This window comes from Buceros rhinoceros, unplaced genomic scaffold, assembly GCF_000710305.1.
Source record: "Buceros rhinoceros silvestris isolate BGI_N320 unplaced genomic scaffold, ASM71030v1 scaffold4361, whole genome shotgun sequence".
NCBI lineage: Eukaryota > Metazoa > Chordata > Aves > Bucerotiformes > Bucerotidae > Buceros > Buceros rhinoceros.
In genome coordinates, this window is record NW_010393610.1 from 57126 (window position 1) to 76397 (window position 19272).

The 19272-nt window shown below is 41.2% G+C and overlaps 1 protein-coding gene across 1 annotated transcript in view; it reads left to right on the top strand.

The window, feature by feature from the left end:
• The window catches only part of LOC104501149 (protocadherin-15-like), a gene marked incomplete at both ends in the record, with an annotated part of 98313 nt that overhangs the window by 52350 nt on the left and 26691 nt on the right, over nucleotides 1–19272 (top strand). Inside the window, 3 exons of the mRNA XM_010144911.1 lie at nucleotides 4782–4988; nucleotides 15426–15560; nucleotides 16238–16387. Of these exons, the coding sequence (XP_010143213.1) occupies nucleotides 4782–4988; nucleotides 15426–15560; nucleotides 16238–16387 (492 nt within the window). The remainder of the gene's footprint in view (nucleotides 1–4781; nucleotides 4989–15425; nucleotides 15561–16237; nucleotides 16388–19272) is intronic.

A 19272-nucleotide genomic window follows, 5' to 3' on the forward strand; every position in this document is an offset into this window, starting at 1 on the left:
CAAAGCCTGTAACGCTGCAGGGGGTTGTTGTGGCCCAGGAGCAGGACCCAGCACTTGGCCTGGTTGAACCTCATACCACTGGCCTCAGTCCCTCGATCCAGCCTGTCCAGATCCCCCGGTCGAGCCTCTCAACCTTCAGGCAGATCAACACTACCTGCCAACTTCGTGTCCATTGCAAACTTACTGAGGATGCACTCGATCTCCCTCATCCAGAGCATTGATGAGGATGTTGAAGAGGACAGGCTTCACTACAGAGCCCTGGAGAACACCACTGGTGACCAGCCACCAGCTGGACTTAACTCCATTCCCCAGCACTCTCTGGGCCCGGCCGTGCAGCCAGGTTTTGATCCAGGGAAGCCTATGCACATTCAAGCCATGAGAAGCCATTAAGAGTAGGCATAAGCGGTGCAAGAACTTCTCCTAATCAAGCATTGCTTCTGGGAATATGTTTCTGTAACATGTGAAAACAAGTCAATTTCTCACATTTTATATAAAATCCTTGTATTAAACAAGAGAAGAAAGAAGTGGCTGTTAGAGAAAATGATTTTGTAAAAAAAAAAAAAGTATGAAAATGAATATTTGTAACTAGCATCTTACTAATTTCTTCTTTAGTTCTTCATTTCCTTTGAAGAATCCTTCATTATTTGTCAAGGCCATAAAGAAAAATAACAGTTTTTTGTATTTTCTAGTGGCTTAAAACAGACCGACTCTGGAAGAGGTCTGGTAAGCAAATCAGTGATTTGTTCTCTCTTCCAGCTTTCAGATAAATCTGTTCAAAGAGGGGAAGAGTTTACGTCTTTCTGCTCTTACGAATATTGGAGCTCTTTTTTATCACGTGACTGTATACTACAGGGATCGTAAAATAGGTACTTTGTGGAGGTTGTGTTTTGTGCTTTGTGTTGGTCACAGCAGCTTCAATGTAGTGCAATAGCACTAGCCTGTAAAGCTGCTTCAAGGAGTTTACTGACAGTCCCTACTCACAAGTAGGTAGGTTGGATTAGAAAAGCAGAAATTTTATAAATCTGCTAAAAAAGCATTAAAGGAAGGTACACTGAGAGTGTCTTAGAATTTTAGCACCTGTTTTGTTGTTTTGGTGGTTTTTTTCCCTGTCTCTTACCAGCTTTTCTTGCTTCTGCTGTTGTAAAAGGAGATTCTCTTTGAGTAGGGAATCAGGTCAAATGCAAAGGTACTGCTGTACCTCGTCTCCCTGGCCCTTGAAGAATTTCACATCGGGGGCTGGTGCCGGGAGCTGGGGTTTACTCTCTGGTGAAGAGCTAGGTGGGCAGGGCAGCAGAGCGAGAGCTTTGTACCTGTCTTGCCTCCTGTACCTGAACACCCAACTGAGAGCTGAGCTCTGAAGCTTTGGGGATTTCCGGTCCTACCCTGACAATTGATTTCTGGGTCAGTTTCCAAAGCTTGCTTTTTTCCTAAATAGAGATGTTTTGGGAAACAAAGCTTAATTAAAAGGCCGAAGGGGCAGGCTGGATGTGGTGGGTCTCGCGTGGTAGCCTTGCCCCTGAGCAGTTGCTGAGGGACTGAGGGAGGAGCGCAGTTGTGTCCAGTGCGGTGCTGGTGCTGTGTCCTGGTGCTGCCAACAAATGCTTGTTGCTGGCAGCAAGGAGCTGGGAAGTGACTGACTTTCGGAAGGCTTAGCTGCCTAGTTCCGTTAGTTACCAAACAGGAGGCCAACGTTCATTATTTCGACGAGGGTACCCGACCAGGGGAACAAAACAGAAAGCCCCTGAAAAATTGGAGTGCTTTTGAGTTGAAGTGCCTGCTGAGGAAGGAATCCTTCTCGTTGTAATTTTGGTTTCCAGAGCCTAAAATTTGAAGTCCAATCTTAGCACACATCCTTCTTTGTATTTGACCGTGTGTAGTGTAGAGGACTGTCTTTTCCTTCAGCAAGACACTGCAGTACAGTGGTCACACCCCTCAGAGATGAGTATTTCCTCTTTTAATGCGGGATGGGGTCTGAGCCCACTTCTGCTTTAAAGCAAGGCCGTTATTGTAGTGGCAGAAGCTGTAAAGAAGATTGGGACCCTCTGTTCTTTGCATTTTCCTTTGGTTTTTTTTTTTTTTTAATCTCTTCATAGCAGTTGCAAGGAACATCAAAGTTTGTAACAAATAAACTTGCAGTGGTTGTGTGTAAAGTTTTGACTGTGAAGGGGCCTGTTTTTCCTGAAATGGAACGGGGTTTAATGATGCTCAGCCATAGATCTGGTTATGGAGTAGAATCGGGTAGTACGGATTTGTTGCTCAAAGAGCAGACTCTTTTCTGATTTTTTTCGTGTTTTCAGTATATTAACTTAGGTAAAAACTCTGTATCGGGACATTTTTGAAGAAGTTTCAACCTACTGGGTCAGTAGCCAGAGTACTTCCAAGTAATTTTGGTGATGTTCATTTTTACACGTGAAGTTTATTTTCATTCAGTGGAGCATCAACTTCAAAATACATCTCATCTGTGAATTATTTTCAGCATTTGGGAGTCTCCAACGTTATTGCCAGCTACTACTGTATCGGGTTTGAAATACCTTGCTGTTAACTTCCGCGGAACCAGGATTTCTGCAGGGATGTTTGAGTGCGGCTCTGTTGAATGAAATTCAGCGCAGTTGGAAGGGTTCTAATGAAATACTAATAAAACTGATACAACTGATGCTCTTGCAATGGCTGGTGCGAAGACAAACATTCTCAGCTAACGCAATGCTCCTTAAAATTGGCTGGGATCACCAAAAGCATCAGTCTCCTTGGGTGGGCGGGAGCCTGGTGTACTGTTTTCCTGTTATGTTTTTTGTTTCAATGTGAATAATTGAAGCTGACTGGAAAAAAAAAAGATATTCAAATTTAACATGGTAGTAATTATTTGAGGTAATTACAGGTTTGATCGCTGGTGGCATCCTGTATCCTAGAAACATGTAAGAACAGCAGCAAGTAAATACGTTGCCTCCTGCACCCTGGTTACCGAAATCTTTATGTTCCAGTGAAGTAACTAGCAGAACTCCTAGTTTTCCAAGAGAGTCTAGTCTCTTTAACAAAACTTAATATCCTGGGAAGGGCCTTTTTAATCTCAGATGCTAGTGCCTGCTTGCATAAACCCACTTGCCAGATCTGACCTTATCCTCGTGAGTCAGAAAGCAACCACGTACAAGCGGGTAGGCTGGTGGTTGCTTTTAAATCTGTGCCAGTATCCCTGTTGCCCATCTGGGGAGAAGCAAGCTGGCAAAATGGCGTCGAGACTTCTCGCACGCCCCCTTTTATGACTTCATTCACGGAGGCGTAGTCCTTCTTCCCGGAAGCCTGGGAGAACCACAGCTCTCTGGGAAGAAGAAAGCTGGACAACATGGGAGCATCCGGTTCCTCCATGTTGAACCCAGGACACCATCTCTCAGTCAAGAGTGATCCTGATGTGTTTTAAAGAGGAAAATACAGTTTTTCATAAGAACTGAGTATTTTGCGTGAGTTCTTTATGAATTATGACAGGTGTCATCACCTGCTTTGAGCAAAATAACAATTTTTATGTTTATACTTTTTTTACTTGAAATAGAAGGGTTTTAGCATACTATTGTTGCTTGGTAATCAAAGCAAAGCTTTATGGAGAATTAACATTTTGCAGAGAAAAGAAAACGTCTGAAGTAGACGTTACAAATAACTAGCTGATGAAATCAAAATGGCATGTTTTCAGAAGAAGGCTCCTTGGATGTTGGATTTGAGAAACTGAGAAACTGTCTGTTTTGAAATGGAAATTACCAGAATGAAAATAAAACTCTGCAAACAAAAAGCAGTGTTAAGGTAGATACTGTTCTGTGTCTTTTGAAGTGTTTTTACACCTGAGAAGTTTATTGCACAGCTGCAGAAAGGTAATAGTGCAGTACTGTCACAGTCCTGGGGTCTGTGTGCTTGCAGGTGTTGGCAGGGAGGCCGTAGGAATAGCAGTCCTACAGCACCCTGCAGGGACATCTGCAGGACTACAATTACAGCTGGTTTGCTCTTTCTAAATGAAAGAACAAATTATTTGTTGTGTTCTGCTTCTCTTGTTTATTTACTTTTAATTAGTCATAGGTACTACAGTAAAAAAAGGCAACATAATACATTTATATTGGATTAGCACGCTGGAATGGGCAATTAGTGCTTTTATGTTTAGGAAGTTTGAAGATAAGAATGAATCAGTTGAAACTGTGTGGGTGAGTAAATCTTGGTTGGTGAGGCGCTGCCATTGAAAAGTGAGAGTTACTAGTTGAAATAAAGAATTTTGCCTGACGCTCAAAAATAGGTGAAACCAAAATTAGAATCTAGAAAGATGGATTTTGGGGGAGAGGGAGGAGGAGTCATACCCAGGGCGCTGTGCTCTTCCAGTAATCTGTAGCGGGTATCATATGTCCGTGTACTGTCGTCGGCTTTAAGGTTTAACTCGGTTGCTGGTGGTGTGCACGTAGGTTCTGTTGTACAGTCAGCAGCTCCCAGTTTTCTTTCATCCCTCAAAGATTTCCCAAAACTCCCTGATAGTTTAAGAAACTATCTTTGCATGTGTGCTGTATAGCTGTGAGTTTCATTGTGGCTGTTTAAAAGGTTATTGTGATGGAAAGTCTTTTTGTTCTGCCATCCTAGGAAATTCTTCCTTGGTATTTCTTTTTTTCATGACGGTAAGTTTCATAGTAAGGTGATCTGTACAATATTATTAATTTTTGTAGCTGGATTGTAATTCTTAAATATTAGCCAACTCCACTCAGTAACTGTTCTTAGTTGTACTTGGCTGAGGGCCTTTGACAAATGAGATGGTTTTTCAGGCTGAACAAGACAATGGCCATCCTCTTCCTGCATTTGCTAATCTGCATATTGAAGTCCTCGATGAGAACAACCAGAAGCCCTACTTCACAAGATCTACATACGAGGGCTTCATCCTGGAATCCTCCCCAGTGGGAACGACCGTCTCCGATAACCGGAATCTGACTTCTCCATTACAAATCGTGGTGTTGGACAACGATGTGGAGGAGGTACGTTTTGTTCTTTTACACTGTCTTACTGGTGCTTACATTTTTAGTATTTTCAGCATCCTTCCATTTTTCAACGTTTTTTATTAGGACAAAACTGTTGATCAGTAAATTTAAAAAAAAGTCTTAATTGTTACAGTTTCTTTTTCTTTGAATAGGTTTGAAAGTGTGTCTGAACTGAAAAACTGATCTGTATGTTACTCAGCTTTCCTTAAGATTGTGTTCTGTTAGAGATGATGAATGCTTAGTGAGAAGAGGGGGGAAAAAAGCATTTTGTGAGAAGAGTGAATCTGCCACACAGTGTGGGGAAATGGGAGGAAGAAGCTCTAAGTGCAAGGAAGTAGTTTGAACAAACCAGCAAGTGGAGGAATTTGGAGGGTAGGAGGCTGAAAAAAATTCAGTCCGTTCTCTGCTCTGATACTAATATTACTCATTGTAAAAAATGGGCATCTTCAAAATAATAGTAACCGAGAGGTAAAAATACGTCACCTCTAGGGTGAATCTTTCTTCTGTTCTCACCAAGGCTGCTGCTATTACGTGGGTTTTGATAACGTTGCTTTTTCCTCTAATTACTGCTGTCTCTCCAGCTGTCCCCTTTGTTCTTTTTTGTTTCTGTTCTTCGGTTCTCTTCAGGTACATAGGGAAAGCTAAGTTGTAGGCATAGCTTTTGTAATATTCATAGTACATGCCAATTCCCTTTAATAAAGTTCTTAACTTGATAATCTGAAAACAATAATCTGTTTTTAAAAATTTCACCTTTGACATAGGCCAAATCATTATTTTTGAGAAACACGAGGGGCCCTTGTCACTGAAAGATACTTTCTACATCACTGTCTACATTAGAGGGGTTTATCGTTCTACAAAGCCTTTTTTAAAGCCCAAATTCACATAGAATATCTCCTTCCTGTCAGTTAAAATATCAGTCAATTTATGGGCATTTATAAAAACCGGTTGGAAAGCAAGTGGACATGGCTGTTGGCTCTGGCTTTGTTAGGGGCTGAATGAAAGGGGTGGAATTAAGTGCACGTGGCAGTCGTCAGTAGGCGTCGCTGAGGATTTGTGTTACTTGTGAAATACTCTTGCTCAGCATTGCTTTTGTTCAAAGCAAAGCAGTTTTCTTCTTTGATCACATTAATAAGATCTTGTACATTGCTTAATAAAGGAATAAGAAAGGTGTGGGGGCATCAGGTATGTGTTTACATTTATAGTATATTGTCTGATTGTGTTGTGTAAAATCTATTCATGTGATGTGTGCCTGAACACCACAGAAATCAATCATATGAGCTTGTGTCCACAGTTCTAAGTCTTTTCATAAGCTATTAATTTGAGAGATTTTCTTGGAAGGCGGCTTTTCTGTGATCCTTATTGTATTGAACAGAAAAATATGGGGATATTTTTAGATGTTTTTAGCTCAAGCACATTGCTGTCTATGTTATTTTGTCCACACCTTCATGAAAGTACTAGTAAAACCCTTTGGTTCAAACATGCCTTGGTGCATATCTGTTCGTTGCGGAAATCTGGAATTTTAGGGCACTAATTTTGCCCACGTTATAACACGCGTCTGCATAATAACTTTCCAGAAATGGAAAGAGAGGCCATTGATTACCTGAGGAGTGTGAAACTGATGCTCCTGTGCATTAGATAGGTATGGTCTGAAACTCACCGTAGGGTTTTTAACAAGCTGGAGGGCCTGTTGTGAACCATTTCTGCCCGGGTTGTTATACTGCCAGTTTGGGCAACAGACAGCCAAAACCAGTACAAAAATCTCACTGTTAATCCCCAGTGTGCTGCTTGTGTTTCTCGGTCTGCAAGTCCTCCGATGTCCCAGGGGATGCGTTGTTTCTCCTCAAGGCTTTGTAGCCCAATGACCTAGGACAATCCTGCTGTGCATACAAAGCCTGGAGTGGTAAAAGAAGTCACGCAGCATGGCTGGTGAGGGAGGGGCTGAATCCATTGCGCTCAAAAGAATTCCGAACAAGTGTTCTTGTTAAAAGGGAATTCAGGGTACTAGTTCAGACACTGAAGTTTATGTCACAGTTTGCCATGCTGGTGGTTTTTTGTGAGCCCCTCTCCTATTTCCTAGTCGATGATATTGTTACTCTAGAGGAATGACAGAAAGCTTTTGGACTTCATTAACTCCAGAGGTTTTTCAGGCTGTAGTTAATAGTGCTCTGATTAACCTTGCCCTAGCAGTTGCACAACTCTACCCACAAGATGTCAAAGGAAGATTTGATAATACAAGGATCCTTCATATAACTACGTATTAGATCATGTAAGAGACTGAAAATCAAGATTACTTTGAACTATTACATCCGGAATTTGGACTGACTGTTTGAATGAATCGTGTAATTACTGGGTAATTTGTATAGCACATGGTATTTGTATACTCTGAAACTGCAAATATTTAATTTCAAAAACTTCTGCGTGGAAGAGTAATTTGTTCTTTTAATATAAACTACTTCATGAGGTTTCTAATGTAATCCTCGTAATTTCTCTTCCCCACCAAAAGTGCTTTCTGTTACTGATTTTGTCAGCGCAAGTTCAATACCTCAAATCTGAAGGGGTGTTTTGAAATTAATCACAAGAGTTTGACCATACGACTCCACATTTTATTGTTGTGCCTTTGTATAGTACATGAAAATGTTCCCATGAAGTTATCTCAAGATTTGGATATTGAAATGAAAGTCCATTAATATACTTGTGTTTGCCTGCACTAGAGATTTCCGCATAGGTCTGGCCCAAATTATTTGTAGTTTTAGTTGCATCACTAATAATAATAAAAGAAAAATCTGTCTGATCAGCAGCAGATACCTCAATTTTGAGCCCTAACTTTTCTTAAATAACCTGTGTCCAAAGATAGTGAAAAACGAATTTATCGTTCTTGTACACAAGCTGCATTAGGCAACTGATCAAGAAGTTGTTAAATATTTCCCTGTCTCAGTAAAAATGGACCTGAAATTTCATATCCGTAGGAAATAACTTTTTAAGGGCCCAGAAGTATTTCGTAGTGAACTTAACACTTGGATGTTTTACACGACGTTTTTATTTTCTTTGGATAATGTAAAACAGGAGTTTGGTTCAGTTAGTGAAAATCTGGTTCGGTCACGTGACACAAAATAAGACAGAGCCAAAAGCCTTCCAGTGAATTATTTTTGTTTGTTGTTGGTAGAGTAATACTTCACGCATGATGGATAGCTGCCACGGATTTCTAGACTGGGAAATACTGTGGCAAAAAGACTTCGTTTTGCCACCCCGCACCGCCCGCCCAAAGTGAGGATAAAATAATGACGATCTCTGGCCCTGCTGGGGCTCTGTACCCGCGAAGCCACTTCCCTTCGGTGTGGGGGGGTAGGGGCTAGCGGCATGGCCCTAAGTGCTCATTACCAAGCTTAGGAGATACAGCAGAGATACCACGGTTGTTCTGTCTCGACAGCATGAACTACCCAGGGAACCTGGTGCATGATTCCATGTTTTGTTGATGCTTAAGGCCAACCAGATCTGCCAGATCTCCGACAGGTCTGCCAGAGGGGATTTGTCCTCTCTCCTTCCAGAATGCTGCAGGCTGAGAACACATAGAGATCTGCCTGCAGCTGCTGAGATGATGATCAGCCTCCTCCTCAGATGGAAGAGCTCTGTGCAATTTCCCGTTCCTTTTGGCATTACCTGCCTCATGCCAGCACAGCTTTTTCCAATTCTCAGAAAAGGTGCAGGTGTAACATGGATGTGAGGGAGTAGAGCATCAGATTTAACCGCCTGTGTGTTAATACATGCATCAGTGTTTTAGGTGGTGCTTATAACCTGTTGTGGGCATGAGACTTACAGCAGGGTAAGGCTGTGAGTGCAGCAATTGCATATAACTCCTACATAAAATGGTTAAGCTAAAATGACAGGTACCTTCGCGCTGGGATCAGATGGTAGCTCGGGAAAGGTTAGTAAGCACAGGAAACACTAATCAACTGCAGGTCTTAATGTCCTAATGATGTCATTGTATCTTAGTAAATGAAGGTATTTAGTAAGTGGGGATCGCTGATGAGAAGTTGATGTAGATCCTCTAAGTGCATGTGCCTGTTAGTTTCCAATAGTGGCACTGGCTAAACATCATGTATTCAGCCTTCTACTTGACAAATCAGTGGAGATGATTGTATTTCATATTAAAATAACTCCCCGTCCTCAGATAAATGCATGAACAAAGTGGTCATCAAAATGTGTAACTTAGGAAAAAAACAAACCACATGCTAAATTTAAACCCTGTGAGAATTGATGGAGTCCTGCTATAAACCTTTCAAAAATTAATTTATAGACGTGACATTGCGAACAGACCTTTAACTGGAGCAGCACTGCCAAGTGCTGATATAATTAAGTGGTCTGTTTAAATGGCATAAATTAAATTAAGCCACGTGAGTTACCTTAAGACCTGAGTAAATCGAAGCCGAGGTGAGGAATTCAAACGGTGTGATCTTAAAGACGTTTACATAAGGCTTCCCAACACTTGCTTCCTTACTCTTTTGCTTCCATGGGAGAGTACTAATTTCTTCTACGCTGGTGGTTAGGGTGGGTGAAAAAGCTACACAGCAACTGCCTTGTATGCCTTGTAGGTCAAATCTTTTGAATCTCTCCTCAAAGAGAGGGAGATAAACCCCAGGGTTTAACTGCCGAGCTGAAAGAAGCTAATCAGCATTCGTGTCAGTCACACGCTACTCGACTGGCAAGGTGCTTACCGATACCACGCACAGCGTCACGGTGGATGAACTTGGGGTGTGAGGTAATTCGTGCTTTGCCCGTTGGAACACAAAATTGATGCCGTGTTTACAAGGTGTGCCGGCATGCGTTCAAAAGCTTTTAAGGTGTCCCAGCACGCCTTTAGTAAAGCACCTGCGCAGTGCCCCTGATGCTCCTGAAGATGCCTCCAGCCCAGTACAGCATCCCTGAGCAGCAAAGTATGATGCCGGGTAGTTATTACTATGAGTTCCTCTCCAGATCCTTTTCTACCAGACCAGTTTATTGCTTTATACTTCCATTGTCTATGAAGTTAAAGTCAAACCAGGTAGATGGCTGCTCAACACCTGTGATTCCAGAGAACTTGTGGGAAATTTTGAAGAATTTAGTATTTTACATAAAGACATCTCAGTAGCAACCTGAGAGGACAGAGCAAATCATGGATAAATAACTTCTAAATGTAACTACAGATGCAGGGCATAAAGACATTTCAGTAGCAACCTGAGAGGACAGAGCAAATAATGGATAAAATAACTTCTAAATGTAACTACAGATGCAGGTTATGGATTTTCAATTATATATCCAGATAAGGAAAAATAATGGATTTTTTTTTTTAATCCAGGAGGACTGAAGCATTTTAAAGCGTTTTTCTCTAATATTTGGCTGATTGCTTATATCTTTCACTGTTATTGTTTGAACTTGTTTGCAGCCAGTATTCTCTTGAGAGGAGAGTTCTCATAATACTGCGATCCCTGTATAGCACTTTTGCGACACCTGATAATCACATTACAAAACAATAATTCAGGAGATACTATTCCAAAATGTAACAGCCTATCAATATCATTTATTAAAACAAAGAAAAGGGAAAGGCAAAGCAAAAAGGATTTATATTTCTTTCTTTAGGCTTTATAAAGATAAGGCTTTCTTTTCTGAATCTTTCTGCTTAAGAGGGAGAAATAAAAATCTTGACATCGAACCACTACAGTAACATTGTATTCCATCCTTTATTTATGTGGGATGAATATCTAATGCTTTTTGACTTCTGAAACTATTGAGTTCCTCAGAGTCCTCGAGGAACGTGTTTTAAACAAATTCTATTGCTAATTAGTGGAAGCGCTGAAGATGATGACGTTTGTTTCTTGCCCTCTCTCAGGAGTGGCTCGTTTGTATGAAGAACAGAAGGTGATTTTTTTTCCCCAAACTTTTCTGTTGGCTTTTCATTCAGGGAGAGACATGGCCGTTTGCACCACAACTTGAAAAAGTCTAGAAAGTATTGTAGCACTTTTTAGTGCCTGACTTCGTGCTCATGCTTGTGCCTTGGCCTTTGCTTTTTGCAAAGAGAGGTTTTGGTGGTGATTGAAAGAATTCAGAATTAGATTACTGCTCGGCATCTATCCCAATTAAATATTATTTAAATGAACTAACTTTAAAGAATAACTTGTTTAAGGAGAAAAAAATTATTCATAGGGTGTATTGGGCAAAGTCTTCTCAGTCTGGTTTAACTTCTCTCTGTTTTTCCGTTGCTCAGAATTTAGTCCTGATTTGTTCTTCCTGGGTTCTGTTATCTACGCTGTTTTACCACTAAAGCCATCCCATAGAATTCTCACAAGTCTGTGCTGCCAGTTATTTTTCTGATATCTAATGGTAGTGTTGAGGATGTAGGAAATTCACTCCAGATGCTGTGTCTTCCTTGTCTCTTCTGTCAAAGCTGTTGTGAACCTGGAGGACCGTCTCATCAGGCCCTGTAGAACTCCACGAGTTAGGGGAAAGCAAGGACTGAGAATCTCAGATTTTTCCAATGAAAGGTGTGAGTGGAAAAAGTTTTCTACTCTCACCCAGAAATAAGGAGATCCAATGCTGGAAACATCTCTTCAACAAAACTACTCTCTTCTGTGGGCCTTTCAGTGCTGATCATCCTCCACATGAAGAATGCTGGAAAACCGGGATGTGTCATTAAATTCTCTTTGTTATCACAGCTTTTTGGAGACAAGCCCGTGCTAGCCATCAGGAAGCCTAAGCAGTTCTGATACTGCTGGAGCTTGTTCTGGCTACCCTGGAGAATTTAACATATATTCCCTCTAAAAAGTCCCTGGGATGTGAAACACACACAGAGTATGTGTCGTCGTCTGTTCATTTTTGACAATATCGTGTAGTTTTGGTTTAACCTTAGTAAATTGTAGAAAACCGTTTGCTTTAGGAAGAGCTTGTAAGGCCTTATGTGGAAGGAAAGGAGCAGCAGGCTTCCAAACTTTTAGGAACTTCTCCAGAGATTTTTCAAGCAGAATGAATTCAAACGCGGGCTTCATTCATTGCGAGTGCATTGGAGCCCTTCTTCCATCTCATTTTATTGTATTTTTGCCTGTAACGATTTTTCCCCCAAATGCACTGCTTTTATGATGTCCATCAGCATCAGGTTTGTGTTTCTTGACTTGTATTCATTTTGTATCATGTGTTTTTCTTTGTAGCTTGCACCAGGTGCCATTCCTGTAGGTATTGCGTGTTATGTTTGCAAAATCACTGTTTTACTTGTGTTATTTAATTACTTATTTCCCCCTGTCCTCCCTCACTTTTCTCTGCCCTGATGGTGTTTGAGATTGGGACTTCTTTCGCTTGTTTCATGAAGCCTGCAAAGAGCCCTTTAAACTCTATGGTCCAAATTCATTTAGGGCATAAAGTTGTGTTCATTAAATAATTATATGTCTTTATAGCAATCTTAAGTATCACAAAAAATATTTTTGTTATTTAAGAAATACCTACTCGTCGGTTTGAAGTATGTAGACCGTATCAGGTGTGAACTATGTGCTCAAAATGGTCCTTGCAGGTTGCATGTGTACTCTTCTGTGTGGATTCTGGTAGTTTTCTACTTAAAATTATATGCTAAACAGTTTGTCAAAGACCAGCTAGTCTACATGACTCAGTAATAGAGTCAGAAATCACAATGCTTAAGTCCAGGTTCCGAAATAAAATATTAGTTTAAAAAAATTACTCTTGGATATAGTGTGGGCAACATAGCTGGATTTTTCCCACAGTTACATTCTCTCAGAGTATCTGCCACATAAAAGGTTTGCATTTAAGTTGAGCGGACTTTCTCTCAACATAAAATGTGATAAAAATGTAAGCGCATAGCAATGCGAAGATGAAGGACAGAAATTGCTTTGTAGGTCTGACATGCGTGGGAGGTACTAGAAATGGACATTGATTGCAGTGAAGGCAATTTAACTTACACATTGGGATAACACTTCTAATCCAAGAACAGCTAAGGAATAGGAGAGATTATTCTGAGTGTATGAGATCTCCCTCATTGCTTTTTCTCAAGAGCAGACTAGTAAAGAAGTACTGTTTATTAGTGTTCAAAGTGGCATGACAAGCAAGGACTGTAACAACTAACCAGAGCTTTTGTAAATTAAATATTTTAACTGACTTTGTAGTGTCTACAAAGTGAAGAATTATTGGCAATTACCTTCTGTAATTTTTCGTGGACAAAAGAGATTGCCATTTGCTGTGCTAGCTCTAAAGCGAATTTTAATTTTGCCGAAAGCTGGCATAGTTGCAGCGAAGCTTTAGGCATAGGAAACGGTTCGTCTGGAACACTTTGATATTTCCTTCACGTAGGTAGCACCGGCTGAAATGGTTTCTCATTTAAATGGTATCATCTTAGCCTTCCAAAACGTACGTTAGAGTAGTTTGGATTGCTAAAATAAGTTTCTCTTTCTCCTTCTGTTGTGCTACACTGTTCTCCTAGTTGTTCGTTATGACACTCCGTGCATGTTAGAGTTGGATCAAGTGTTCACGCCTGCTGTGTTGTAGGGCCTGGTGGGTTTTCCAGTGGTGTGTTTTCCGGGTTTTTTTACGCGGGAATGATGGTAAGGTAGGAGTTAACCTTCTAGAAGCATTGTGGATCCGAGTTGAGAAAACAGGTCAGAGAAGAAGAAATGCAATGCCACTTTCTGGATGATTTGTTGAATTTGGCTATTTCTGGCTGTGTTGTGTGTCCTTCTCTGTGTGGGGCAGGTTCTGTAGAATTATGTTGGGAAGTAGCTGGTAAAAATACTTTTCAAGTTATGCCCTGTGCAGCCACTGGATTTTCGGTTATGTTCTATTCACAGTACCGGTTCTCTGATTCCTCACCTCCACGTTATTTGGCCCAGTTCAAAACAGTTTTTATTGGACTCATCTCGCAGCCTTTTATGTTTTGCGTGATCACAGTTGCGTTCCTTTTTTGTAACCTCACCTCATATAACAGAAATAAACTAAGTAACTAGAAGCTGAGAGTAGCACATTAATTCAGATTAAATTAAACAAATTACATGCAATGACACAGAAATGTCTGTTGGAATACTGTAGGCAATAAAAGGTAGCGTAGTTCATTTAAAAATTTAACCGTAATGTAGAGTGACCCTTGCAGTCTAATGAGCTCGATAACTTGATAGTATCTCTGAAAAGATTGGGAAGATGTGGAGCTATTTCCTCCTGGTCACGATTCACGTTTCTGTCATTTCAACAACAGACATCCCGGAAAAGTGCTGCAATTTGTGGGGCTTATCAGAACCACCAGGGCATGCAGAGCCTAAGCACCCTTTTTACCTGCTCTGTGCCACATCCAGCAGACTGCAGGGTAAGGGCTGGGGGTAGAAAGTCCGTTTTGCAGCTTTGTGTCCATCTGGTAAGTTCATACTGGAAGGAACTGGCTTGAAGTTCTGGACGTCAGATAACTTGCTCTGCTCCCCGTGAACACAGTAGTAACTCCTGATTCTGTATGTGGCAGAAACATTCCTCCCCTCTTCTGTTAGCTGAGATTCCCAAAACTAATTTCAGTCTTCTTCCCCAGAGAACTTTTCAGTCTTCTTCCCCCTACTCTTACGATCTGCCAGCCATGCCAGGAGAGAGACTGGAGATGGAAGGGGGAGTTCCTTGGTAGCTGCTCAGGGTACCTCAGGAGGCTTTGCCCTGTCTTTGTGTTGTCACGGGGTTTTGCTCACATCATCAGAACTGCAGCACCACTCTCGGTGCTCACCCGGTTGTGCACGGAGCCATTCAGACCTGAAATCTGTGCTCCCAGCAGGCTACTTGGGGGAGTCATGAGTAACTAATTTACAGTGCCTTGGCTTGCATTTTTCCCCCCTCGTTACCTTATGATGTTACTTCCTACTGAAAATTATACCACAGTGGTTTTACTTCGATTTTTACATGATCAGCTGAGAATCATAGTTCTGCATCAGTATATTTTGATTCTTTGAGACGCAAAGAGAATCTCTGAACAGCAGCTGTTTAGTGATATGCTTCAACACACACGATCATCCTTATTTACTCATCAACCCAACTCCTTTATTGCTCCGTTAATCAAGATAAGTTTGTTTTGTTTTTAATATGGCTGGAGACAAATGCTTGAATCTGGTTTCTCACATTGGTACGTTGTATTTGGCTTAAAAATTACTGTTTTAATGAAAAAAACATCATTTAAAACTGGCAGGTACAGATACTTGATTACCATTGTGTTTACTTACTTCATAGGTGAAAGTGTCTATTTAAGACTTTTTTCACCAGGAAGATTGGATTTTAATTCAGCAGGGTTTTTTTACAGTTTTTGTAGATTTAGTTAGTCACAGCATTTGTACTTTCTGCTTATTTAGGTTCCAGCTAAGTCACTTGCATTGAGTAATTGAAAACTTACTATTACATATATGAAATTTTAATAAAATATTCTTTTTTTATTATCATGTAAAGACCAAGGACCCCCAGCTCCATCTCTTTCTGAACGATTACAATTCGTTTTTCACTGTGACTCAGAGTGGTATCACCCGCTACCTCACACTGCTGCAGCCTGTCGACAGAGAAGTCCAGCAGCTTTACACCTTCTCGGTAAGCTAAATGCACTTGAAGGCACATCAGGCATTTTTCAGAGCAAGTGTTGAAAAATCGTTAGTTCTAACATCATTGAAGATCATTAAAACAACACAGAAGAAAAAGCAGTTAAGGATGAGCAGCAGCACTGGGGTGGGTAGGAGGTGAAGCTGCCAGTTGGTAATCGGGGTAGGGTGGTTTTCCAAAATTCATGTGTTTGGTTTGCCAGCTCAGAAGGTGGCCTCTACCCCTTTAAGCCCCACCTAAAAATACTGTCCTTGAGGTTTAACCTGTGTCTGGCTGTGCCCAGGTGAGACTTGCAGTGTCGGACAGGCGTGTGAGCTGTTGTGGCCAGGCCCTGCCCCTGGAGGGTGTTCCAGCCCCTCCAGCCACGGACTGCAGCTCAGATCTTGGCTCCAGCCGTGGGAAACAGTTCTTGCCTCTCATTCCTCCTGCCAATCTGACAGCATTATGTGTTAAAGGTGTTGTTCGATTCTGCTTTTGCCTGCAGTCTTGCACGCTGCAGGCTCAAGCTCAGCTGAACCCTGCTGTAAGTGTAAGTGCAGGCAGAAATGGAAAATGAAATGCTGATTTTCAGTTGTCATACTGTGTTTTCTCATAGTTGGAATTGTGTAACGAACACACCCTTAAAATACATTCCTGTTCTGCTTTTTCTTTTTCTTTTTACCCTGCAGATGACAGCTTCTGATGGCGTACAGGAGAGTGTCCCAGTGACAGTCAATATCCTGGTGATTGATGCAAATGATAATTCCCCATCCTTCTCCAATATATCATACAATGTCAAGATTTATACAGATATGAGGCCTGGGGAAGGCATTATAAAGGTAATTTCAGGTCTTTTGATTAGCTTTGTTAACTCACTTTTTGTTAGCAGTAGATAGTCTAGGTGTAATACAAAGTGGAATTGCACTGGAAACAGGTAGAAATGAAGCTTGTGTATCTCCATCCGCTTAATTAGTTACGTAGCCGTTAAAAAGTTGCTAATACTAAATGATGCGCCTGTCTTAGATGTATAGCTGCAATGCAGCAGTTTCATCTGAAGTGTTACAAAATGTTTTCGTCTGAAAAATCTCAAAAGGCAAAAAGATTCTCCTGATATTGAAATCAAATATTTTGAGAGAACAGGTAAACAGTTCAGTAGAACATAACCAGAGATGTTGTACCGTGTCATAAAACCTTTTGGTTTTTGCAGAAGCCCAGGTTGGTTGTTTGTAGAGCAAATGAGCAGTGAAAAATGTGTTGAATGCAGCCCCAGAGAGAAAAGCAGTTTTAATTAAAGTTTGCAAGCACTGATTTACATTTCAGTGGAGACTGGAGGTGAATCCTGGTTGCCCTGAGGTTAATGGAAAAAGGCTTTTTTGGGGTAATAATCCTTCTAAGATTTCAGCGGTGCTCCAGAGTATTTCCTGTCTAAAGGGATGAGAAGACAAGGTGCTGTTAGTGGAGGTTGTCATTTGAGGATGGTAGAAGGCAGTGAAATATTAGAAAAAAAAAAAATTCATCATCTAACTTAATAAAATACCTTTTTTCCCCCCCTGAAATATAATCAGGAATTAAGCAGTGGGGGGTTTCATATTAGAGGATGAGAAAGGAGTGAAAAATTTGAAAAAAAAAAAAAATTCATCATCTAACTTAATAAAATACCTTTTTTCCCCCCCTGAAATATAATCAGGAATTAAGCATTTGAAGTGATTTTACAGTACTGTGAGAGAGTTCAGTGTCTGTTCCGTCATGTGCCCTGTTTGAGCTGTATTGACTTGCTGCATTTGTGATCTTCGCATCTTGTTTTGTCTTTTCATCAGCATGGGCTTAGAGGTGCTTGAAAAGCATCCGTGAGAGCCGTGGGGACACTTTCAGCAAGATTTGAGGGAAAAATAAAGCCTTTAAATATAGTTAAGTTCCTTCAAGCTATGCACAAGGCTGTTTGGAAGAAAAGGAAGGAGACCAAATACTGTTGTCCTGAATGAGCAAAAGGCAGGTGGAGCTCAGGAGCTGTGCGTAGGGTTTGACATCAGGAGCTGTATTTGCAACATCTCATAAATTCCTGCGTAAACATGTGTATTCCCTGTATAAACAGGTGGATTTTGTGAGTATGATACATCCACCTGATATTTAAGGTAGAGAGATATATACAGGACTAAAAAAAAATTAACTCAAGTTTTTTTCCTAAAGCATAAGCCCCGTGGTCCAAAAGTAAATCCTTAGGGGTGTCACATGGCCTTTGTTGTGCAGGACATCAGGTAAAGCAGTGTGCTGTGGATTTAAAGGATCTGAATACGTAAGAGATTTCTCCTCTTAAAGGTGCATATGCCAGGAAACACGAGGCAGAAGATGTTGCTAAATGAGATTGCAGAAGATGTGGAAAGAGCAATTTCAGTACCCAAGGCTGGCCTGGGGGATGGCCTGAGCACCTGAGTTGTGTTTATGGTACTTGGGATGAAGCAGAGCACTGCTGTGCTCTTCTAAAACAGCCGCGATGCTGAAGTATGTCTGTGTTCAAAGGGAACGTGCCATTCTGAGCGTTTATACTTTCTGGTGTTTCAACTGCAAATATTTTCACACCCTGGAGGTGTGCAAAGAACAGGAGTACAAATTCCTTAGTAATTTGTTCCTTCTGGGAAAAAAACAGGAGGGTGGCCCTGCAAGATCATCTGTGTTAGCCTGTGCTACCGGAATTAACTTAGCAGAGATGCAAATGACATCTGCGTGAGCAGGTTTGGGCTTAGAGACTAAGTCGCTGCTCCTCCACTGCCCATCGCAGCAGTTACCTTTTGCCTTCCCTCAGCAATGCTGTGAAACTGCCTGTATAAAGGACGTTGATCAGATCAATGAAATTATGCAGATTAGAAACACTGTAAGAACAAAAAAGCATAAGGGCAGAAATGGTAAAAAGAAAAGTTGAGATAGAAGTATTGTGCAGAGCATCTAATGCCTGAAGTGGATCTGGAACAAGTCCCTTCTAGAATGACAGTGTGAAGTTAGAAATGAGCAGCGGGGACGTCAAGCCTTGATCTTGCCTTTCCTAAAAGTTTAAGTTATTTTGGAAATTTTAAGAGTTCTGAGAGTGAGATTTTTTTTTCCCTCGTCCACACAAAGCATGTGGTTACTTTCAGAGTATGTGTCAGAGATGGAGGGTGGATGACTCTGACCGTTTGGGGAGTGGAGGTGTTTTTTAACTAATCTTGCATTGCCAGATGATCTGAGTTTGTGAACAAACCGACACTTAACAAACCTAAGAGTCACCTTAAGGTTTCCTCATACTGTGATAATGCCAGTAATATTGATTTCAGGCTGCTGGGGTGTTTGGGAAGCTGCGCCCGTTGTTACATTGGCTGGGCTGCGGGCGCGGAGTCCTTTGTTCAGCGTTACAGGAGTGCACATAGAAAGGATTTGTCTTGGGCAGTTACAAGTAGCCACCAAGTCTGGGGTGCCAAGAATGCCCGTGGTTTGTCTTAGGCTGGCAAGGGGGATATGGGCTGCCCACTCAGTGTTTGCTTCTGCTTTATAAACACCTTCTGAAATAGAAAGCAGCCGATTTCTTTCTTTTAACTGCTAAGTACAGTAATGTTGGTTATATACTTTACTTGTTCTCTGTATGTGGAACAAACTCGTCTTGTAACCCTATCTTATCAGTGGTTTGAGAATAGTTTGAGATTCTCTGCTGTGAGATGATGATCAGCAGTGATAGTTCCCAGAGGAAAATGACCCA